Source organism: Nyctibius grandis, chromosome 12, assembly GCF_013368605.1.
Source record: "Nyctibius grandis isolate bNycGra1 chromosome 12, bNycGra1.pri, whole genome shotgun sequence".
In the NCBI taxonomy this organism is placed as follows: Eukaryota; Metazoa; Chordata; class Aves; order Nyctibiiformes; family Nyctibiidae; genus Nyctibius; species Nyctibius grandis.
Genome location: NC_090669.1, coordinates 13,485,346 through 13,510,304, shown reverse-complemented (window position 1 = coordinate 13,510,304; position 24,959 = coordinate 13,485,346). Strand labels below are relative to the sequence as shown.

The 24,959-nt window shown below is 38.8% G+C and overlaps 1 protein-coding gene across 1 annotated transcript in view; it reads right to left on the bottom strand.

Annotated features, from left to right (window-relative positions):
- DYNC1LI2 (dynein cytoplasmic 1 light intermediate chain 2) overlaps positions 1 to 22,741 on the bottom strand; it is a 28,632-nt gene extending 5,891 nt beyond the window's left edge. Inside the window, exons 1-12 of the mRNA XM_068411420.1 lie at positions 22,523 to 22,741; positions 21,528 to 21,601; positions 20,993 to 21,109; positions 14,540 to 14,770; positions 7,736 to 7,902; positions 7,301 to 7,394; positions 6,592 to 6,727; positions 6,138 to 6,249; positions 4,978 to 5,037; positions 4,198 to 4,239; positions 3,614 to 3,731; positions 2,485 to 2,601 (exon numbers count right to left, since the gene is read on the bottom strand). Of these exons, the coding sequence (XP_068267521.1) occupies positions 2,485 to 2,601; positions 3,614 to 3,731; positions 4,198 to 4,239; positions 4,978 to 5,037; positions 6,138 to 6,249; positions 6,592 to 6,727; positions 7,301 to 7,394; positions 7,736 to 7,902; positions 14,540 to 14,770; positions 20,993 to 21,109; positions 21,528 to 21,601; positions 22,523 to 22,617 (1,363 nt within the window). The 5' untranslated portion in view covers positions 22,618 to 22,741. The remainder of the gene's footprint in view (positions 1 to 2,484; positions 2,602 to 3,613; positions 3,732 to 4,197; positions 4,240 to 4,977; positions 5,038 to 6,137; positions 6,250 to 6,591; positions 6,728 to 7,300; positions 7,395 to 7,735; positions 7,903 to 14,539; positions 14,771 to 20,992; positions 21,110 to 21,527; positions 21,602 to 22,522) is intronic.
- Between the last annotated feature and the right edge of the window lie 2,218 nt (positions 22,742 to 24,959).

Below are 24,959 nucleotides of genomic sequence, written 5' to 3'. Positions count from 1 at the left end.
AAACTAGTTAGTTTTTACTCTAGTATATTTTCCAGAAATTGCAATTGTGTTTTAGGCTTACGAACAGCCTACCAGCACAACAATCAACAAAGATCTGTTACCAACAAGTTGTGTCAAGCCAACCAAATTTCTTTCTATGATATGATAACCGGTCCTGTGGAGAAGGGAGAAGTGGTCGATATCACATCTCACATAACCTTCATATAAATAAACTAGAAAAAAAAAAACAGTCTTGATATTTCAGAGAAATGAATGATTGTAATTCATAAAATTACCCATTAGTTACCCCTAGTACTAGTCAATATTTTTATTCAGCAATCTACCCTGTCCAACTGTTGAAGATATCAGATATGTAGGCAAGCATGCTTGAAAGGACTACAAAGGGTTTTGAAAGACAGAACTGGAAGTAAAAAGTTATTTACATAAATTATCAAAGTGGTGCATAATAACAGAATAGAAAACAATGATTAAGCAAACATACGACCTTTTGAAATACTAAGGTAATTTGATACAGACTAGAAAACCTCCTACTAGGAGGCAGAAATTGTATTAAACTGGCTGTATTTTAATAACAAATCCTGATCAATATCATACAGATGAAAAAAACCTAGCATCACGCTGAGACGTCTAAACAGAAGCACAATACATAACATAGGTTAAGTAACCCCTACTTAGGGGAGACAAAGCCTTGTCTGATGTACTGCATTCATTTCTGAGCACCAAAAGAAACAGGTCATCTGAGCAGACAGTCCAAAGGAGAACAGTGAGAATTATCAGCACCATAAAAACACGTCCTGTGAGGAAAGGCTGACAGAAGTGTGTTTTTGTAGTCCAGACAAAAGTCACAGGCAAAAGGGCAACAGCTTTCAAATATGCTAAAGACTGCTGCAAGGACAAAGGGGCTACACTGATCTCTGTCTCCACTCGAACAAGACAAATAGTACTGGGATTAAGAAATACTGACTGTGCATGAGAAAAAATAACTAAGAAATTAAGTAATGGAACAGGCTTCCTGGAGAGATGACATCACATCTTTTATTTCAGAGTTTGCTTTTTAATCACTAGCCAGAAACGACCTGACTGATTCTACCTTAGATAAAGAGCATGGATGAAATAACCCCTAAAAATTATCTCTAGTCCTATTTCTATAAAAACAGTTAATTTGACATTGTGGTCAGTAATAGCACGAGGCTGCACTTGATGAAGCAGGGGACACCTTTCAGTGTTTAACTGAAGAGGGCATTCTGAATTAAGAAAGAATTAATTAAATATTTTTATAATTTAGATAAGTAATTATTTTATTTTTATCTTTATAATAAATACATTTAATGAAGATAAATTACAGAATTCATCATGCTAAAACAACAAAAAAACCCCAACAAAATACTGACTTGCCTTAAGTCAAATTCTAGCCATTTTTGAGCTTTCAGAGCATGGAATGTTATAAAACACTTCCCAATTAAAAAAAAACCAAACCCTTACTTCCCCTCTCCAGGAACAGTTGTTGCAGGTATTTGAACCGAAACAATTCCTCCAACAACTGCTCTAGTTCTCTTACTGGCAATATCATCACTGTGGCTGGCATCAAACAATTTTCATTTCCAGTTCAGAATGTCTGGGCCTTACACTCTCTTCCATGCATCAGAAGCCATGGGTTTGGCATCACCATTAAATTTTACATGATTTCACAAGTCTGGGATCAGAAGTAGCACATCTATCAATAATTTAGTAGTGAAATAATTCTGGAAGGAAAGCTCCTGAGTGTAAGTGTGATGGGAACGCAATATCAAAAAGAAACAGTTAAATAATCAAAGTAGTAAATTTCTAATATTGAGTGGAACAACCACACGCTTTACAACACTGAGTTTTGTACAGGTACCAAGTATTCTGACGGGTTTCTTTTATTTTTACCTAAACTAGTGCAATTACTTATCAGTAAATATCTCATACAATGCAGTCATAGGCACATACACAGAACGAATCCACTTGATCGGTGTTATCAGTTGTGTTGGATCACAATAAAATACTAAACAATTAATAAGAGAATAACTTCAAGCTGTCACAATAAGTAATTCATTTAAACTTGAATTCTGGCAAGATTTCAGTAGCTTGACTGGAAACTACAGTCCAAACCCAATAAACTGCATTTCCTTCAAGCAACAGTTACATGTCAAAAAAGGAAGGAATTCTAAAGTAAAAAAAGAAATTAGCACTTTCTGAATATGGTCAAGGCTCAAACGTTATTTATATCCCAGCAGCATAACGTCACTCGAAGAATCAAATTGTAACAGGCTTAATAGAAGCCCTGGAGTTGTAAAGTTGCAGTAGTTTAATTCTTTTTTAAAGACTGCACATTTTGGCACTATCATCTGTCAAGGTCTGTCCCTTTACTGACCAGTTTAAAAGATATATGCAGTTAGACCAATGTGGACCAAATAAAATATTATAAATATGCAAAACAGCCTGCAATAACAAGTCCAATACCTGACTTCTTGGCTGTACTTTGCACTCCTCCAGCACCAGGACTCCCAGGAGAGCCAGTCTTTTTGCTCAAGAGACTGTTAAAGAAACTAGCCAAGACACCTTCACTTGCAGCATTATCTAAATAAAAAACAAATATATATACATGTATCATAGGATAGTTATTGCTGATAAATAATAGAACTTATTTCCTTGATTGGTAAGAGAGTTAAGTATTTATGTAAAAAATAAACCTCAAATATGAGAGTCTCTCCTTGCTCAATTTAAAGACACTAGTCCTTTGCACTCTTTGGCAAAGTCAGAGAGGACTGAAAGCATATTACTGCTCTTCTGGAATGGGGTGGGTTCACAAAATTTTAATGTATTTGTATGCTTTTGTTTTTTTCTAAATGTAGAAGCCAAGAAACAAAGTATTAAGTATAAACGTGCAATTCAAAGATTTGTAAGTCCATTAGCAAACTGCATAGACATTTTAGTGCAGCCTCTCCTGCCACACTACTTTTCATAAATCAGAACTTGGACATACAGCAATGAGACATGATCCAGAACTGCACGAGCATTTTATCCACTGTAAGTGAGGTATGGCGCCACAGTGCAGAATTAAAAACAATAGTGGCCCTACCAACTTTTTTAATGCACAGAGAAGAAAGATACCACTCATCAACGTATAGCTCCAACTTAGGGCTGAGGGAGGGGAAGGGTGTAATTTCCAAGTTACTCCATGTACTATAGAAAATCACATTCTAGAGGGGGTTTAGTAGAAGAACGGGTTTCATTGTGGCTTCCAGAATAAGTGATATGAAGTATAAAACTGCACGTAGTTTAAAGCAGTCCCCACTCTAATAATCCAACTGATGCATAATAAATGTATTTAGGCAACTTAAGGAAATAATGTATTTGAACTCTGTCTGACTGCTTGGCAATAACAGAACTCTACTTCAAGTCATATGAATGATAAAAAAAAAAGAAAAAAAAAGGAAAAAAGAAAACCCAAAGCTCTGTCATAAATTCATTCTTGCTGTTAAACTAACTACACCATTAGTGAATAAATTCCAAAATATTTCTACAAACGAGGATTTTTTTTTAGAAGGGAAATAGCACATGATAAAAACAGTAAAACGCTTATTCATACTTTTAATATTTGGATCTGGTTTCTTAACTGATGTTATTGGTGAGGCACTGGGTACACTGGCAGGACCAGCTCTGCCTTGAGTTCTTGGGGATCCTGCTGGGCCTCTTGCAGGAGATTCCTTAAGAAAAGTCCAAATCACACAAATCAGAGAACTTAAATGGATTAGTTATATAAAGCAGATGTAACATTTGGATTAGTTACATAAAGCAAATGTAACATTACATACAAATTACTTTTAAACCTTTATATTAGCAGTGTAGTATATGCACTCTGGGGAAAAAAAGAAAAAACAAACAAAACACCAACAGTTATTTTGGGCATGTGCCTCCAATAAAATAAAGGATGAATCACTGTAGGAAATTTTTAGTTCAATAATAATCAGATATTTCTATGCTTCCACAGTGAATTAGAATTAAGTAATTTATAAGCAATATTTTAAAATATTGCCACTTTTTATTTACTCTCTGCAGTTTGGGGAGATTATGTATTTTACATTTACCTTATGAACCTCTACAGGTTAAAATCATTCCCTCTTCCCTACAAGGAAACAAAACACCTCCTACTCTTCTCTTGGATCTACTTACTGATGCTCTTGTAGGCGTTGCTGGCTGTTTGGCAAGGAATGACTGCAAAAACAACATATTAAGAATACTAAATACATTTCAGAAAATATAAAGGAATAAAATACAGTGAAGCTGACTAACCATTAATTTGTTTGATTTTTTATTCTGATATTTACAGGCTTCCTCTTTGATATTTATATACTTCCAGACTTTACCACTAGAGGACAGAGTTAAAATTAGTAAGTAAGCTTCAGTCCTTTGTCTTACACAGCTGTTCCAGAACCGTAAGCCAGAACCAGACACCCATGTCTGTAACCTCTATGGTATTTCTAATCAACTATACAGGAAAGTATTATTAGGTTGTTTAAACAATAGAGCAGTAAAGGAAATAACAAGATACAGCATAGCCAAATTTGACACCTTAAAGTCTCTCAAGCCTCTGGCTATAAGAAAACTGCAATGCCAAGATGTTATGTTTTAAAAGTATTTATATTTTACAGATCAGTACATCTATGTTCTGAAATTTCAAATTATCTTCTTGTTCTTCTCCTTTGAAATATAAATTATTTCTGTTCTCAGCATATTTTCCTTTCAACTTGCCAAGGTAAGTGGCCATATTTTCTATTTGTATTTGTTAAAATAAAGAAAAGTCTTATTTCACAATTACATCTGAATTTGCAAAGCTGAAAAGTGGCTATCTAGTGATTTAAATGAGGAATGAAAAACTGAAGACAGTAACAATGGAGAGCTTAAAGCGAAATCTCATTTAGTAAGGACTTATTTTCATTCTTCCATTCTTACCTGCTGCTTCATAAGAAATACTTGTTCATCTTCTGCTGCCAGCTCTTTATCATGGACTAACTGTTGAACAAAACATTTTGTTATTAGAAGCAAAAACTGAAATTACTGTAACTTTTTATGTTTTGGTGATCAAAAGGGAAGAAAAAGAGGCAAATTTTAATACCATTCTTTTTTTTAAAAAAAAACAAACCCTTCTTTTACATTTAAAAGAGTAGTAAAATTAAAGAAGTTGTCATTAAAAAAAGTATTGTAAGTGCATGGAGTAGACTAGCATTGATGCCAGCCTGTGGGTATTCTCCTAGAAAGACCAGTACTTGGTAAGTAGCCACATTCATCTTTTTAAGTTTAGGTATTAATCGCATCAGCATCTCTTCAAAGACCTGAGATTACCTTACTGTATAAGACCCCACACTCAGTCCCTCAGCCCCCAAAAGCATTACGCTAGCTCTTACCAGTCATAACGCTGCTATTAGGCAATGATTATTTCCTACAGGTGTCGTGAGTTACAAACAAAGGGATTAAACCTTTCCCTTACATGAAAGCTTCAAACAGCTCTTCTCTTTTCCAAATACTAGGGCTTGAGATAGAAACATTAAGCGTGTAGGAAAGTTGTAAAAGAAGCTTTCTGATACAGGCTAGAATACAACTTCATTTAAAATTTTCCATATTATCCATTTTATACATATCCTATTCCTGTGTGCCTATACTCACAAAATTAGCAATATACAGATTTATATGGATTATTTACTGCTCTTGCCTTACATGAAGAAATCTGTCATTAATATGTTAATGCAATAGTGATATACTGTCTTGTTTTACAAGATTTGCCTTTACACAGTAGCCACAATGCCATGTGTGTATGTATGTAAATTGTTGAAGTCCTACAACAGTATTCTTCATTTTCAAAAAGTGTTTTTGCCTCACACACGCAAAAAAGTTCATGTGAAGTGGTTCTTTTTGGACTGCCTTTCATTCACTAAGGTGAATGATTTCTGTGTTTGCTTGGAAAAACTTGAAAAAGAAAGCCTGATGTTTCACACATTTGGATACAAAAAAAATACATTTAGACTTGGAGTTCTTCAATATTAATAGTTACTAGTAGCCATTCAAGCAAATGGCACTTATTTGTCAGGGACAGGGAAGAGTTTACCCCTTTTTACCTTTCTTACAGGAGGTTTTACAATGAAGTCCTCATATGCATCTTCTGGTTTCACTGTTGTGAAGTTTTCATGTAAAATGGCAATTTTCTTTTCATTGTCCCAACCAGCAGGTCTATAAAAAGAAGGAAAGCTATGCCTTTTCAGTCACAAAAAGCACTCTACAGAGACCATTTATTTACTGACCTCTACCAGAATAAGGCAATTTTATTATAGGTCAGTCCTGATTCTCAGCTAAATTCCAAAAACACTAAAAAGCTGGAATGGCATACTCTGAGTCAAGTAACCCAAGTAATATGCACTAAGTCAATTTTTTTAATCCAGGATTTCAGAGGATTCGCATACTAAGCTTTTGAACGACACAAACTATTCAAATTATTTTTATATCTATGTTATATGAAGTGTAGTGCTTAACAGAAAACAATCTGAAACCATGCTGCTTATACAATTGACTTACATAAAAACCGCATCCTTTTCTACCACTAAGGCAGGTGTGGTAAACTGAAAACCGTATGTTTTATGTACAATGTACTTATACAACAGATCAAGGTTCTTTTCCTCCTTAACTGATGTATAAATCAAGGCAGCCCCATCTGATTATTTATTTAAGGAAAATTATGTAAGATATAGTTTTTAAATTATAGTAAGAATTTCAAATCAGGAGCTAATGGACATATATCTACCAGACCTAATTTTGAGAGGCAGTTCAAGGCAAAAGCTACAGACATTTAGTATTCAGGGAGAGGAAGGGGGTATAACAGGAGAAGACTCATGATACTTTTCTTTGACATACACAAAAGTTACCTACCCTCCCAGGCACTTAACTTTGAAAAAGACAAAAACTTGAGACAGCTAGCTGAGATCTCAGGTTTACATGGAAATTGTAAGTTCTGAGGGGAAAACCAGGAAAAACAACCTCACAAAATGCAAGACAAATCCTTTGTAAAGGAACAAAAGCTCCAAATCTCATACACAATTTAAAAACTACAAAAAGTTTTATACATCTCTCAACATTTTCAAAACAACAAATGCTACATAGTAAATAACTAAATACCAAGTAATCTTGAAGTGCAATTTCTCAGATTAAGTTTATGCGCAATTCAACATTAAAACATATTTTCTTGCTTCCAGATTACAGCAAATCTCTTCAGCACAGGAAAGGATACACTGTAAGCAGAATCTACGAATGTGCGACTGAATGAAGTCAAAGTGTTCTTCTCTGTAATCATGCTCCTTCTCTAGTACACTCACGGCATCGCACTGGAAGAAAGGGAGAAAAACTAAATCAGAAAAGCGCAGTCGTTTAATCCCAGCATATCTTAAAACATCTTTCTTAATATTACACACACATCACAGTTACTTTGAGCCTTTGGTTTTAAAATGTTAACAATAAATCAAAAGATAAAGTAATTAACATATAATTGACAAGATGATTACCCTTCTGCAAAATTAAAAACTGACACTGATGGCAGAAGCTTACTTTTAAAATAAACCCTTTTACTATTAAACCCGAATTCATTTTGCATGTCTGTATAAAGCATGTCTTCTAAAAGAAAAGTAACTAAACTCTTCCATAGTAGCAAACAGAACCAGAAACTCACTTTTGTACAAACTACCAGCACAGGAATACCAAGGTTGTGAGTCAGCACATTTTCGCCAAGTGGCAAAGAAACATGTTCATCCTCTTGGCCAGAAGAAGGGCCTCTTCTCTGCGGTGATCCTTGGTAGCCTTCTTCAGGTTCTACATACTCTTGAAACTCCTTTATAACTATTGAGAGAGAGATCTTCTTCAGATACAACAAAGGAATTAGTTCTTCTTTTTAAACCATAATTAATCTATGACTAACCAGAAATCTCAACTTTTTTTTCCTTTTATAATGAGGCACTACACGAGAACAGAATGTGACCTTAAGCCTTGTTGCCCCTTCAAACACAACAGTTCTCCACCAGTATTTACAGCAAGCTAAATCAAGTGCAACTTGGAGCCATTACAACTAATCAAAACTAGCTGCAAGAGCTATAGTATGCACAAATGCACATTCTTCAACTCAATGCATTTCGCTGTAGGGGAGCTGACAACAGAAAACGTAAATGTAGTTATGCAACATAGCCTATACTCAGTGCAATTTGTACATACTTTTGGAAGAAAGCATGGTGAAGATGTAAATGGACACAGAAAACACCATGCTGAAACAGCCACTCTTTCTTATAAACTATTACTCAATTTAAGTTTCTGTTACTCTACATTTCTGTTGCAGGAGTCCAATGCTAGAAATATAAAAAATACACTGCATAAACACTCAAGGACTTCTAAATGTTATCTGAAGAGAGTCAATTATATTCTGGAAAACTACAATGGAGTCCTGAGGAAACTAGATGTTTTCTATGTTTTCACTGTTTTAATTTTATGGCAACGATGAGTGTTCCAACAATACTTAATACTATCAAATACTGAAGTGCCTAAGAAATAGTATTAACACAATTTTGGAAGCGCACTGCAACCCCATGCATGCTTTACCAAAACTGGGCTGCAATTTACAGCTTTTTTGTCTTTTTTCAGGATGAAAGCCACAGACCACATAAATCTGCCTACTGGATGTGCACGTTCCCAGGCACAGCACCTCCCGAAAGCCCACGGCTCTCCCTCACATGACAATCCCACCTGAAGCTTCCCTCCTCCCTCATCCATGAGGAGCCTCCAGGAAAGAGGCAAGCAAAGCTCCATGATTTGCTTCCATGAAGGCGTCTTTATTTTAGAAACCATGGGAGCAGGCTGACTGTATGTACAGTAAGGAAAACTCTTTGAAAAAAGCTCCCAGTCTCCAGCACAGTCACAGAGAGTGCTGTTCAGTACGTCCATCCATGTGACAGGGAAGGAACCGCAACTGTACTGCAGGCCATCCGATACTTCTGAGGTTTAGGAAGCAGCAAAACCTCAGTAAAGTTTATAATACAAACCTTGCAAAATGAAGCCACTGTACCTTTTCAACATAGGAACCTTTCCTGCAATAGAATGGGCATGTGGAAGGAAGAACAAATCAGAAAAACACTTCTGTTCAAAGCTGCACAATCTACAATTTTTATTTGAAATACTAAATTGTGTGATTCTTGTGGAAAACAAGAGAGCTCTAGTCCAGAGAAAAGCTTAAAAAACACATTAAATATAGACCAGAAGACTTCCAATCACCAATTCAATATATCCCAAGGTCCAAGGAAATTTCAAAGAAATTTAAATGCAGTTGCTTTTAAACTTGGGGAGGCAGTGCCTTCTGGTGGAGAGGAAACAACTACGCTTTCAGAGATGCTTTTCTCTAGTACTGTTTCATGTTCAGCAACTGGAAATCAAAATTCCACTATACATTCTGCACATTAAATATGTTTACTATCTCACAGAAAGCAAATTAATTCCAGAGCATTTAACTAGAAAAGGGTTTTTAAAAAGTACTTATTCCATTATTCAGACTCTTCCTAGCTCAGGATAGGAAAAAACCTATTGAAGACAAGTGTATGACAGCAGTTAAATGAACACCACTTACATCCACTACAATCATTCGGATAAGCCTGACAATCAAATGTAAAAGAATATTTGACAATACTGCTCTCAATTTACTACAACATTATAATCAGACAATATTAGCTTCCTAGGTTTTGTTCGTATCAAAGCAGAAAAATCTCTTCTTTACTGAGATATCCATTAGTATAAAGTCCCTCAAATTTGGGAAAGAAAAGCCTCTCTTGAAAACAGTAAAACTCTGACAACATGATACAAATAAGAACTCAAGATACCCCAAGAATTTTACTAATATAAATAGCAAATGCAACATAGAAACTTCAGAAATCTGATGGCACGTCCTCGTGAATTTCTACTGAATGGGAACAAAGACCATAATCCTGGAGCCGAGGTTCCCAACTCTTCCCTCTCCCCAAGAGCAAGCAGTACCAAACACCAGTATCACAGACCAGCAATCAAGAAGGCTGTATCTCACTCTGGTTAACCCATGCACGGAGGGGAAAAAAACCACTTCACTCTGGAGATGAACTGTTGTTGTGGATTGTTAATAATGTTTATAGTCTGGCATTAATCCCTAACTAGAGACTGAGAAACACTACAGAAAACACTAAGCTTTAGTTAACATGGCCACCTGATGACTAGGGTTAAAAGAAGGTAAAACCTATATTAAGAACCTATAACTACTGTATCTTGAACGCAGATACACTTGTTTCTGAATTAAAGTGCCTGTTAGTGATAGGCTCTTAACACTTTTTAAAGACCCTCATTCAATCCCCATTCCCATTCAAAATTTAGTCCTGTTAAATCCCAGTAAACCTGTACCACAAGTGCTGTCAGACTACCTCTTATGAACCAACTGCATTCTAAGCAGCTAATGAAACAGCTCACTTCAGTGAAAGTGTTTCTTTGTCACACAGCAATTTAATACTTTTTCCTTACCTTCCACAGCTATTTCTCAATTGATCTCCACCCTCAAACTTTTAATGGACATAAAGTTCATCATGCATCCAAAAAGCTTGTATAAATCTTTTCTTTTTCCTTTTTTCTAGTGAGCTATGAATATTTTATCCTCCACATAATTAATATTAAGGAATCACGTTCTATATGGTATGGGAAATAACTCTTTTCTTTATTAATAAGTAGAGGAAAATGACTTTTGTTTAAATTTTTTTGAACAGGAAATACAGATAAGATGATGCACATAAAACAGGAAGCCAGAAAAACAACTGTTCATCTGACAAATAAGTAATATTCTGCTACCTGTCAGTAAGGTTGAGTACTAGGAATGGCCTATTACATTTGAAAAATTATCACCAGGTGATGAGATGCCATAAAAATCACACCTCCACTACAGTGTGCTGATTTATCTATCAAACTTGTGGCTTGTCTAGGTAAAAGCCTTTTATTTAGACTTTTGCATTTAACACAGCAAATGAATGCAAGTTTCCAGTTAACTGTTTTGTTCTCATTTTACTGCTTATTCACACAAGCTACAAAGAGCTATCTATAACAAGAATAGATGTATCATTCATGTCACAGGAGCAACTGACTCGAAGTACCATCGAGAAAGCAATCCACAATTATTCTTAGGTTTGATTGTTCTAGTAACAATAAAATCCTCAGTCTTGGGAGTACCTTTTAACTGCAATATGGAAATGGCAGACAAACGCTACAACTTACTTAACTAGACAGATCACAAAAGCACTGAACAGCAGAACAAGCAAAACGCAGAAAATCTGAGACAATCACTCCATTATTAAGTTTCACAATCAATTCATGCAGCCTTTAGCTTTTTTGTGCACTATTTTTACTGATCATAAATTTCAGTCCTGTGAAAAGAATTCCTAGACAAATGATGTCTGGGCAAACTAAGTTTCTTTTATCTTTTAGCATAAGAATTCTTTCAGCTGTATGTCAGATGAAAAAAAAAAAAGGCGGCAGAGAACCTGAAACTAATTCAGCTTGAGTGGGACACTACTTAATTTTCAGAAAATATGTTATTGTGTTTCAAGTCTTTAGCTTCAAATGCTCCAGAGGACATTAATGTAACAGCCATTTTACCAGTATACTTCCTTTCTGCATTTCTTGATTCTTGACAGTAGTCTGTCTTTTCTGCTTTGCTGTCATAAACAGGGAAGGAAAATTTAGACCCTCCCTGAAATAATTATTCAAATGTGTGTTATTTAAACAATGATTTATCATAATTGAGCCCAAAATAAATTAGAACACTTGAACTGACATTATTTATCTGAACTCACACTAGCCAAGCTTTCAGCAAGGAATTTCCAGAGCAGTTCAGTGACAGGGGCGAGTGCAGACAAACAACGTTCTTGGTATACTCTGAATAATTCAATTTCTTTCAAGGCAGCCTGTTGCTTCCGTATGTGTGTCCTGCCTCACATTCTGGCAGCTCTTCAACACAAAAGGCAAGCTTCTAACATACCAGATGGGGCCTAGCGTCATCCACCCAGTAAAGCCAAGAGTTAGTATCTCAAATAGCAAACACAAGGCAAAAGGCTGGGTGGAGAAAGGCCCTGAAAACCTTGAAAGCAAAGACAAACAGCCCAAAGTTCAATTCCATTGAGAATGGTGACCTAACAAAAGGACTTCTGAAAACTGGTAATAAGACCTTAGTAATGGAGAGAAAACAACCTAGCAGCACTTTAAATGGATGCTAATGGGATAATAGTAGAAAACATCTCCAGGGTCAACAAGAACTACTGGTTACCATTACTGAGTGTAATAGCTAGGGAAAGCGCTGTGGACATTCAGCTTGGCCCACGTGCCGCAGCTTGTATCTAGAAGCAAGCGTAAGGGAATGTGGTTCTGCAAGCTGAAGTCAAGAAACATACACCATACATCCATCCATGTGGTGTTATGCTGCAGTGGGGCTTTACTGGAATGAATTTAGCACATCCCTTCACTCTGCACCCTGTTTCTATGTTTTGACTGCCTGCTTTGCATATGTGCTTTATTATCCCAGTTTTTTCATATCCAGGCTATTGCAACACAGTGATTCTCCATTTTCTAAGATGCAGCTTGTCTCAGGAAGCATGTGCAGCAGGATTTTAGCAAGGAAAACTTTGCTGGTGTAGCTTTATTGATGGACTGTAGTCACAAGGCATTCTTGAGGCATGTGTGCTCTATATTGTCTAAGCAGTTACACTAACATAGCCACAGTTATAACAGCCTTTTAGCACAATTTGCTGTTAAGAAAATTACAAGCTATGGTGGCCAGAGTTTTGAGCACAGATCTGGCCTTGGGGACAGTCTGCAAGAACTCAGAAGATAAGTACCTGAGATGACACAAGTGTCCTACACAGTGACTGAGAAAAGGAACAAGACAAAAGTTTGGCAGTGGACACATTAAGGCTGCTGCTGTACCTGCATGCTGATATTGGACTGAAGCTCACCGCTCAGCCATAGGACGGCAGCAGAGTCCCGCAAGTGTGTGAATTAGGCAGCTCTCAAATTTTCCTTTTCCCTCGACTCTATTAAAGTGCAAGAGAAACTAGGAATTTCTATGATACTTTAATTTAGAAAACTCTAAGACAATACTATTGGAATGTCTTCTAAGTTCCCCAAACACAGTGCTAAAGCTTTGCCATAGCTGTACCTGGCTCCTCCACACAGTACACTCTCAGTGAAGGCTGAAAACACTTCTCTTTTCAATAGTAAAATTTAAGTGCACAAACTCCACATTTATTTGTACTGCCATAATATTTGGTGTGTCTCAGAAAAAGTGAAAATCGGGTTAGCTGCTGTATTTTGAGACTAGAACTGCCTTTCCATCTCCCATTCCCAAAAAAATCTCTCACATTAAAAAAAAAAGCTTCTTCCCTTAAAAATTGCCAGATTTACTTTTTTTTTTTTTAATATAACCTGCTGAGCAAACCCAGGTGGTTTCAATCATTAAGTTTAAACTCTAGCTAGTATGCTGTAGGCACAAGCCTTTTAGGAAAGTGATATTTAACATTCAGAAAGGATATCAGCTATATAAATACATCTGAACACTCACAGGCCAAACAGATTACACTGCTCCCTAAAGTGAATCTAAGGAAGTTACCAGACAGTGTTTGCAAGGTTTAAACACTCCAGCAGAGCTAGCCACCAGCCCAGAACAAAAGCAGCAGCCAGCAAGGATCAGTCTGAATCTATACTTCAGCTGAAAAGAAACCCATGTTGCTAAGGCCTTTTCCACTAAAGGAAATTATTTTGGAGTAATTCAATATGAAAAGAGAAAAAACGCTCAAGAAACATTCAAAACTATTTTAGGAAATAAAAGCAGCTGCAGGAAACAATACTGCAGCGATGACTGCTTGCCAGCGCCAGGTTCTTTACTGCCACAGATATGCCAGGAAAGGACATTAATTTATACAACATTCCTAAAGTCACAGGATAGGAATGGCTGTAGTGAGAGGCAATTAGATGTACCAGGATCACAGTCTAAGCTTCATGAAAAACAAGGGCAAAGAGACCTACTGGAAGACAAACACAGCATGGGAATGGGACCTGGCTTAGACATCACAGGAAAGCAGACAGCTCACTTCGTTACTGAATTTTATTATTTTTAACAATGTGATTCTATATGAAGTTATTTTTTTTTAAATCGGCCTTCTAAAAAAATCAAATTATCAAACTCTCATTATTGCAAGGGATTTAGGCCATTAAGTCACCTGATATTTTGTTAGCACAGCAAAACTGGAAGGGTTGTTTTAAAGCCTAATAAAGTCTATTTGAATTAGAGTTGTAATCACAACTTCGAAGTAATTCTTATTTAACCCATTCTCCAAACACTAATCCGAAGAAATTTACCATCACAAAAGAAATCTACAAGAGCTAGTAAAAAAAAAAAAAAAAAGAGGCAAGAATGTATGGATGCACAAAGACTTACACTTCTGTTCCATGTCTCTCATCTCTTCCGGAGGAATTTTCATCTTATCAATATGTTCTTGCAAGACACTGGCCCATTTCTGTAAAGACTCCATAACAGTCCAAGGTCTAGACATATCTGCAACAAAGACTACAATGGTGTCTTGCAGGGATTCTGCAGAAACTGCAAACTTCAATAGCCCTTTATGGTATAAGTCTCCATCCAGAATCCAAACGTTACAGCGAGTATGATCTGAAATGAAAAGGTACAGCTGAAACTCAACAGATGCCAACTTTTTGCTTTGCTAGTCTACCAGTAAACAGATGAGTACATTAGTGTTAAATGGAAGACCAAAGCCCAGCTATCAGCAGATCTTGCCTGTTTATTTTTAACACAGCTGCATGTATAAATGCCTACATTACTTAGTAGATGCTTTCATTTAACAGGATTTTTTTTTTTGGTTCAGAATATTTTCGTTTAAAAAAATAATTTCTGTTCTTTGGCTTTTACTAAGAACAGCTGACACAACAGTTTTCAGACATTGCACGGCATTCCTGAATTTGAAATATGTATATACCAAGTCAAACCAGAATACATGTGACACATATGTAACTCTTGAGTTCAAAAGGGGGTGGTTACAGCGGAGTCCAGCAGGGAAGCCTTAGGTGTTCCTCAGACATATAAGCTGGTTTAACACCTCACAACAGAAATAAGCTGCAAACAAGATACAAGCAATAAGCAGCTTAGGTTTCCAGCACAGGAGTAGGAAGAGTAAACACAGGATAAACTTACAACCTACCACACTTGTGAAGTTGTGCTACCTGCTCTTAACTCACACTGACTCAGCTCCTACTTACAGACTCCTTACAGAATGAGTACTGGACAAAAGATCTGGTATTTTAGTTTTGTGTTTCTCCCTCCCAGTGTTTTAAGAGAGACTGGATATTTTTTGTTGAAATGCAAGGTGGGGGGAGGTGGGAAAAGTCAGCTAGGACAGACAGCCATCATGAGAAGTTTTACTCCAAACATGAACTTTGGCAAGAATAGAAGAAACTGAAAATGGAGCATCATCCAGGAATGATGTATGAAGTACTCTGAACATCCAATTCTGTCCAAATTTAAAAAAAAAAAAAAAGAAAGTTAAAAAAAAGAAAAGAATTACATTATCCTCAGAACTTCCCCCTGAAAAGGAACAACTCCATTTGTTTCTATCTTCTAGACTATTCCTAGTACCACTTCCAAAGTATTCCCTATTCTACTACAGCCGTCCAGAGGGAACAGTGGGTCTCCATGGGTATTACATACAAGATAGGTGAATTCTGAAATACACGGATCAGCTAATCAATCACTGCAGAGCCCAGACTTTCAAAACAGCTACTGAGCTTCATAATTACTCTGCCCCACTATATTTCCCTGCCCTGTGCTCAAATCTTTTAACTTCACAAAATAAATCCAGTTGCTGTGGCTATCATAACTTTACTCTAGGCAAGAATCCATCAGGATCAAAAACACCTGCTCTAGAAAAAGGCACACAGTTGACTGAGGAAGTTGGAAGGAGAAAAGAGTACAGAGATAAACATGCCACCCTTCTAATCAGGTCTTGGATATAATTACTGAACAGTCAAGTTACAGACATTACATCAAGATGCTATACGTGGGCAGTCTACATTTAGCATTTGTTATGCTCCTACTTAAGCACTGTTAGGCTGTCATAAGACATTCAAACATCAGCCATCACACAAACAGGCCAACGGTTATGCTTTCAAACTTAGAAGTCTTCTTACTTCCATCTGTGCCTCTCAGATGTATCCTTTGCAGTAAACAGTTATGATAATCGTTGTGTACCCAAGAAATACACCTTTGCATATTCATCAATCGTTTCCCCCTTCCTTCCCCCCCACTTCAGGAAACCATCTCACACAGGATTCTCACAGCACTGGGCTTTACGGATCTAAAGCTATCAGAAGACCTCTAAGGACAGGGAGAAAGTCTGGTAAAGGTTTGAAAAAACAGAAAGGAAGCTAGGACGTACGGTGAACACATTTACACCTTTACTATTGCACAACAGTAACTGAAACATCTATGCAGGACTCTAGTTATCCTCTGCATTCCAGAAGCATCCTTTGTATATTCACAAAAGCAGAAATCTACCAGGAATAAAAACCCTGTGAGCTTTCTATGAGTTAAAGGTCATTAATAGACATTAACTATGTCTATGCACAACTGCCCCCTTGAAGCAAACACAAAAGTTTTAAAAACATAACTCAAGTCTAGCTATAGCCCATGGAAGTTTACAACTCTCATCAGCACTTCCATGGATTCTCCTGTGGCAAGTGCTTTGATTGCAGAAAAGACTTTCACACCTTAGCAAGTAACAAAAATTAATAATATCCTAATTCACTACTTCTAAATCACTTTTTTAAGCCAATATCTAAATGTTACAAAGGTTTTGTCTGCTAAACAGCTTTGTCTTACTTAAGGATTTAGTTTCTGTTTAACATTCAGAATACAGACTGAACTAGAACAGAGGTTGAACTAGAATGCAGTTGGAACTATCACTCAAACGAAATCATCTGCTAGGAGGACTGGAAGTCTAGCACTCACATTAAAATGTACTTTAAAAAAAAAGATAACACTGTATGAAAATTAAAGGGTTTCCTCCCTTTCTTGTAGTAAAGAGGTATGGCTTGTGATTAACATTTGCTAAAAATATAAAACAGACTTAAAAATACAGTACTGGTTGTTCACAATTTGGCAAGGACTTGATGGCAAATTCAACTTTGTCAGCACCACATCAAGCTCCTAGTTAGTCATATGATGTGAATGTTAACTGGATCTTTCATAGTGGCTGTGACACGAGACACAAAAACACAGCAAACAATTACCAGATTCTGTTGGAAAAGCAGGTGCTACTTATTAAAGACTGTTAAAACAGCTGCTAAAACTACATTTATATATCCTGTCAATATTTCATTATCCCTTTAGCCATGAAAAAGATTTTCCAGCTTTGATGAATTTTACTGCAGATGATTGACTCTGGGAACTGCAACTACATCTCCTGCATTTATTCCAAAGGTATCAGTGGTAATTAGATATCCCTTGTCCAAGCTGTGAAGAGAAGCAAAACAGGGAAAAATAATTTTCAAGAGAACTACTTTAAAGATGCCAAGGAAAAAAAAAAATTTTCCCATTAGAAACCAGTGTACCAGCAGCACTTGGCTAAATCTGGAACAACCAGTTCAACTGGAATATGCATATGATATGACTGAGGCCAGTCCAAACCTGAGGCAAAAAAACAAGACTACTTGATTTTGTTACAAGTAAGAATGCAACAACAGAATGGCTCTACTTCAGTGGCACATTTGTCAGTCAGGACAACTGTACTGCACTTGTAATCTGAGGCAGTTCAACTGAAAGTTCTCTATGGCGTTTATAATTGCCAGCTAACCCATAAAGTATCTCTACAAAACCAGCCAATGCAGTTTGTCTCATTGTCTTGCTGTACATCCTCACTTTATAACTCTGCCCCATCACTGCAAAAGACTCTGAAAGTTACTCTAGAAACACATATCCTTTAAGAAAACTATGCAGAGCCTCTCTTCTACCTCCTACGAACTAAGATTCTCAGCTCACAAAAGCAGACTAACCAGGATAGACACAAAACATCTGCTCATCACAAAGACAAAAAATAAAAACTGGCCACACTCCCTGAGAAATTCCACTAACAGGGGACTCTCGGGTCTGAGCTCCAACATCGTTTAATATTCTGATTTCACTTTACAGCTAGTGCTATAAGTGCTTTCATCCAAATGAACTACTGTCATGTATGCAGAAGAAGCCGTATGCTCTAACAATATTGTACCTGGAGCTAATGATCTAGGAGAATCCTCTCTTGGGATTGCTTCTCAGGCATCCCCAAACCTCTTCTTGAACAAATGCCTTAGCCTAGGCAGAATTTGGCATAGTACCACTGGAAGGAGATTTTTCAGGGAGAGATTCAGTAGTGGACTTATTCTAAGTTATCCCAAGATCTAGGGACGAAAGTACTGCATGTTACATCAAACGACTAACATCTAACAGAACTGAGCCAGCTAATTACCAACGCAGTGGTAGTATGTCTCTTGCCATCCAAGCAAGGTACAGCCACTGCCAAAAAACAAGCAGATGACAGTGAAAAGCAAAAAGTTAGTGGGCACCTGTATTAGCCACAGGGGTCCTTCAAAAAATAGGTGCTTTCTGTGCATTTAACTTTCCTACAAAAAAAAAAAGAACAATTTAATCACTGATCTCATCTTTAGGGGAAAAGACAAAAGTAACTGTAAACTAAGATATGCACCTGGCAATCTAGAGTAATCCTACTTCAAATGTAGGAGGAACCAGTTTCAAATACCCCTTAAGAAGGAAGGGGGAGGCGGGGGGATAAGAAGTAACACAGAAGTTTTTCCTTGATTTCCAAAAGGAGGTGGGAGCTAATGAGTCGGCACTATGACAAAAATATTTCTCCTGGACAGAATAAACTCTTCTGAAATGAAGAAGGTGGCAAAGAGAGAAAATAAATCTTCTAGCACCTGGGAAAGAAGTTGAAAAGATCTTCTCACTGCACTACAGAGTTTGTTACCAGTGTTGATCTGACATCCCTGGAAATCCTTGTGGTTTGCTGGTCTCGAATAGGTCGGGGTACAATAAAAAGCAGATATCCTCAAAAATGAATACGTGACAGTAAGCTCCTCAATGCCTATCTTCAGTTTCTTTATGGCTTCCAAGAATTGTGGCTCTTTTATAAGGGTTTTGTTCCCAACCTGTATCTGAGCATACACACATCTAAAGCACGCGGAGAGTTTAAAAAACAAACCCAAACCTGTCCTAGAGAAGGAAGAGCGTTATCTTTGCCTGCTGGGAGGTCCTGACCCACTTTGCTATTTATTTTGCTTGCTGATGACACTAATGAGACAGAAAGGAAAAAGGCATGTATTATTAGATCCTAACACATCCATTAAGACCTGAATTCTCCAGCTGAGTCTGGTAGGCAAAAAGGTCTTTTTTTTTTTTTCCTGGTAGTGCTACCTGGCATCTTATGACAGGCTTCTCCTTATCACCTCAAATACTAATCACTTCCTGATACCAGGAATAGCCCCAAAATATTTCCAAAGTAGGGACATACTTGAGGTTTGATAGACAGCACCAGGAAAAATAGCACACCAAACATTTTTCTGCTTCTAATGCCATCTCCTTTGATGTTGCAAGAAGCCTGATGTCACAAGCTGTCTTAACACTCCTAATCATAGGGTTTTTCTTCCCTTAAAGTATTTATGCAGTACTAAAGAAGACTGTGCATGGTGAGAAAGCACAGACACCAAGAACCTCAGGAAGCCAAGAATGGCTCAGCACTTAAAATTACAGCACAAAATACTTTTAGAAACTGCAAGATTAGGTGGCCACTGAAGACACAGGCAATGTACTCATCCTTTAATTGTGCCTAACTTAGTATCCAAAGACAGTTTACTACCATGTGAGCACAGGACCAATCTCCATAACAACCAGTCACGTATGGTACTTAATCATCCGTGCAAGCCTTCAGTATGTTTCCAAAATACCATTATATGATCTTCCTAGTTCATTTGTTTTCAGGAACATGGATGAACCACCACCACTGCTTCCCTCTTCTGAACTGAAAACTCAGAAGGAAGTCATGACTAAGAAGACTGTCATTCCCCACTTTTGAAGACAGAAACTAATACAGAGGCCCAGCCATTTGCCCAAAATGAGACAACCAGAGGTAGATTTAGGAGTAAGGAAAACGAACTCACTCATCTCTTCCTGTCCTTAACCTTCCTACAAATAGGAGTATTCTAATCATTAGACCTGCTTTTAAATGGCCTCGTTGTCATCTCCCTTCCATATAGCAGAGAAGAGCAATCATCAACAGCAACAGAGAAAGACACAGGGCAAAGAGACAAGCTCCAATCTGAGAAAAGGAAATACCAATTCTCACTTTAAGTTCTATTCTTCACTCATTCAACTCTTACAAAACATCTCAGTTACAGTTAACCAAAATTCTGCACACAGTCCCCACGAAAAAGAACACCAAAACCCCACGCCTGGAAATCCATACTGAGAATTAAATTCTCATGGATGTATCACTTACTTTCTACAGTTATTAAGTAGTCATACCAAATGACAGTATTTCTGCTAGCAAGTCAACGTCAGCAAATGTGTCTACTCTAAAAGTAAATGGATCCTCAGAGCTGCTCAAGTGTACTTGTTCCTCATACACAGGTCAAGCTGCAAGAAGGGCAAGAGGGAAAGCGTACACTAAATGTAAAATGCATTTCACTTCAGCTTCTGAAACATACAGAACAATGCTGGAACCAGCTACTTCAGTGTAACCAAAATACACTGATGAGACCACAGTTATAAAAAAAACATGTCAGCTACTTAATTACAGTAAAGAGATTACACACAAAACGAACTTACCATCTCTGTCTTCATCGTGAATATTTAGATACAAGTATTCCAGACCTCTTCCTTTCTTGCCGTGCTCTGCTCCCTGTATTTTAGCCATAAGTGTGGTTTTACCCGAACCATCGTCACCTGCCAGTAAGTTTTTACAGGAAAAAAAGACATTTTCAGAATTAATTTTAACTCTGTATAAAAGATTTTTTCAAAACATGTTTAAGTAATCAGAAGTATCCTTGTACATTTTTGGACCACACTCATTTGTTGTTTTCTTTCAAGTATTCCAGATAAATCCAACGGCTTATACCATGACAATAAGAACGAGGCACTTAAGTATTCTCTATTACATTCCATTCATTTAAATATATGTTATAAATCATACAACGTAAACCAAAAAGAAAGTAAATCTATCAACCTGAAGACAATAATACCATAGATCGTATTATATAATTTTAACAAACTGATGTGTCAGTTCGTTCACATCTTTGTTTTAAACACACTTTGTTTCTACAAAAAAAACCCAACCACCCCACGGCTTGCATATGCTACTTACCAAAAACAAGAATATTCTTGCCCGATGGCAATTTAGACCTTGACCTGGTAGAAACTTCACTCAGTATTGAAGACCTAGAAAAACAGCATCGCTCTTGTCAGGCTGACATGCACAGGGGTATGCGCACACACGCACGCACAAACACATCCCACACATTGCCCGTTTGACAGCACCGATGAGCTCAGCAGATCTGCACGGACCAATCCAGTCACATTCATGCTATTTACAAACTAGACAGGATTCTACAGTTGAAGATTTAAGTTCATTTTAAAAGACCAAAAGTATGCCACCTTTTTGAGAAAAGCTTTTATCACTTCTAAAACACACGCCGTAACATCTTTTCTCCTTTATAAGAGATCACGTTACTGCAAAACATTACTTTTCAACTGATGACTAAGTCCTCCCACAATCCATTACTGTATTTTACACACAGTTTCTTCTACCATTATTAGTATTTGTATAAGCGTTACTCAGCGATAAGCCACGGGAAAACAAGAGAGCGAGTCTCCTGGAGCCTGTCCCACAGAGCCAAACCTCTCGGGCTCCGCACACCTGCTCTCCCTCACCCCCGCTGCGACGCTGGCCCCACTCCTGGGGGTGCGGGCTGCCCCCGCGCACCCCACCAGCCCCCTCAGAGCCGGGAAGGGCTGCATTCCGCACCAGACCCGGCGCCTCGGCCGCCGGCCGGGCCGGCCCCCGCCGCGGGCAGCTGCCTGCCGCGGCACCGCCACCCGCCTCTCCTGTCCGCGGGGCCCGAGCGCGGCCCCGCAGCCGGCGCCCACCGCCGTCCCTGCCCCGGCCGAGCGAGGCGCACGCTCCGCTCCAGCCCGGCCAGGGCAGGGGCTCACGCCCGCCGCGGGAGGCCTGAGGCGGCTCGGCGGAGCAGGGAGACCCCGTCGTGACAGGCACGGGATGCCCGAGAGCAGCCGCTCGCCTCCGCCGCCGGGCTGCCGCGGCTCGGGAGGCGCCCGCCCTCGCCCGGCCCGGCCGCTCACCAGAGGTTCTGCCCCTCCTCCTCCTCGCTGGGCAGCTCGGCGCCGCCGGGCCCGTCCGGCCCCAGCAGCTTCTTCTCCACCAGCACCGGCGCCATCTTGCCAACTGCAGCCACAAAGAGTGACCTCACCCGGCCCCGCCAAGGACCCCGCTCCTCCCTCTCCCGGCCCGCCTGTGCGGGCGCCCGCGCTGCCGGCCCCGCCGCGGCGCCTCACCGCCCCCTGCCCCTGGCGGCCGCTCCCCGCCGCGCCGCTTTCCGATCAGGCGGCGCCCGGGCAGTCCCGGCAGCGCTCCCCGCCCTGGGCGGTGCCTTCCGCGCCGGGTGGGGCCGCCGCCGGCAGCGCCCCCTGGTGCCGGCGCGTCGCGGCGACCGCCGCGGTCCCCGCCCGGGGCGTTTGCCGGCGGTCCCGGCAGCGGCGCCCGACCCGGCCGCTCCGGGGCAGCCCCGGTAACTTCACGTGCGGCCGTCGCCGTCGGGGAACGCCCGGGGCCGAGCTCGATCTGTCAACGAGCTGCTGTCAACGGCCCCTGCTCGAGCCCTGGTGCGCGGGAGCACCGCGCGTAGCATGGAAGGTGGATGAAGTGATGTATTCAGATGAAATTGCCTGCTTTGAATGATTTCCTACTAAAGCAAGCTTTAATTGCCCCCCAAATTCTTACACCCCGCCCATAATTTCTGTTCTTCCACTGCAAGTTCGTTTTTTTGTAAACATGCTTTCCTTTGTGATTGGTCAGTTAACCCAGATTTTCGAAGTGCTAAAAGACTGCGGGGTAGCTTAAGTAGCCTCAAAAATAGCATTAATTATTCTTCTGCAATCATATTTTTATGGTGCCTGTTACGTGTGGATTTCAAAGCATTTTATGGAAGAAAATTAGTAAGATTATCAAGATTGTACAGTCCATCAAAAAGGAGAGAAAACGATTAATTGACTTGCACAAGTTCATACAACAGGTTTCTGCTTGCTTCTAGTCCGTGACTCTTCCCCTTTTGGATTATACAAGAATGCTTTAATGATGTCTTTTTTCAGCAACTTCCATTACAAGAGTAGCTGAAGCAGCAGCAGCAGAAGTTGCCCAAAGAGGTTGTGGGAATTTCATGCTTGAAGATCTCACAAGTTGACAAGGCACTGAGCAATTTGACTAACTTTGAAATCTCCCTGCTCTGAGAGAGAGATTAGATTACGGGCTCCAGCGGTCCTTTCCAACCCAAATTATACCTAAGATTAGGTAAATTATCAGTACTATGATATTCTGACTTTGCGTCAAGTGAAGATTTACACCTTACATATTTTCTCCACTTGAAATGTATTTAGGCCAGAATAATAGGGATTACTGATACACATTCAGTCAAGAGATGCAATAGCAGCTTGGCTAGACGGGCTTTTGAGTCCTTGGTAAAACCCCCTGCAGAGTGTGTGACAGACCAAAACCTCCCTGCCCCGCAGGCCGTCCCCGGTACTCGTTTTGGCTTGTGTTCTGCAAATACATATGCCAATATTTAACTGTGCTGCTTCAAATAGCTCCGTCCAAAGACATCTGTTATAGATGCTTGAATATTTTAATGATGTAAAAAACAAAGTGCAACAGCTGAAAATATTAGAAGAGCTATGTATTATATCACTGGCATCATCTTTACTGCAAGTCTTTCAGTCTTTGGTTATCTTGCTTGTTTTTAAGGATTCAAGCTATATCGCAGTAAAAGCTTAGTGCTAATAAGATAACTAAACTTTTGCCATAATAAATTAACTATCAATTAATCATTCCTTTATCAAAATAGATAAAAGTACAAATTAAATACTAAGGCTATCACTGAAAAATCAAGTTACTCAGGCTTTCATTAAAGCTCTCTATAAAAATTGTGTAATCAGCGGAAACAGTGGTTCTGCTCACTTACTTGAATAACACACCAAAAAAATGTCCAACTGTAAACAGAAGCAAAATTTTATCAATACCTGCATTCTACTTAGTTCAACACTGAAGTATTCTATGTAGGTGCAGGAATGTTATCCCAGGCACTAGTATCAGTCAAGAAATACTGCAGCTGAACCACGCACTAAATCTTCTACCCAGAAGTTCTGACATTTCCACAAGCTTTCTATTTCAATTTACTCACCATGCCCATGTAAGATTTGCCTACTATATGCAGCAGCATTAACCACACCTGTGGTGTTTTCTGTCATAGATAGATTTTTCTGCACATACAGCACATTAAACACACGACAAAGTATTTCACCTGCTTTAAACATTTCACTGATTAAGAGGAAACAAATTCAGACACAACATTAACACTTATGTTTCTGATGTAAAATATTCATTTTAGCAATATAGCATTTCCTTACAAATGGTATAAAGCAAACTATACAGAGATTCAAACAAAAAGCCAAATCAAATGTCACATAAATCAAATATTCAAGAAAATTAAAAAAACCCATAAATTTT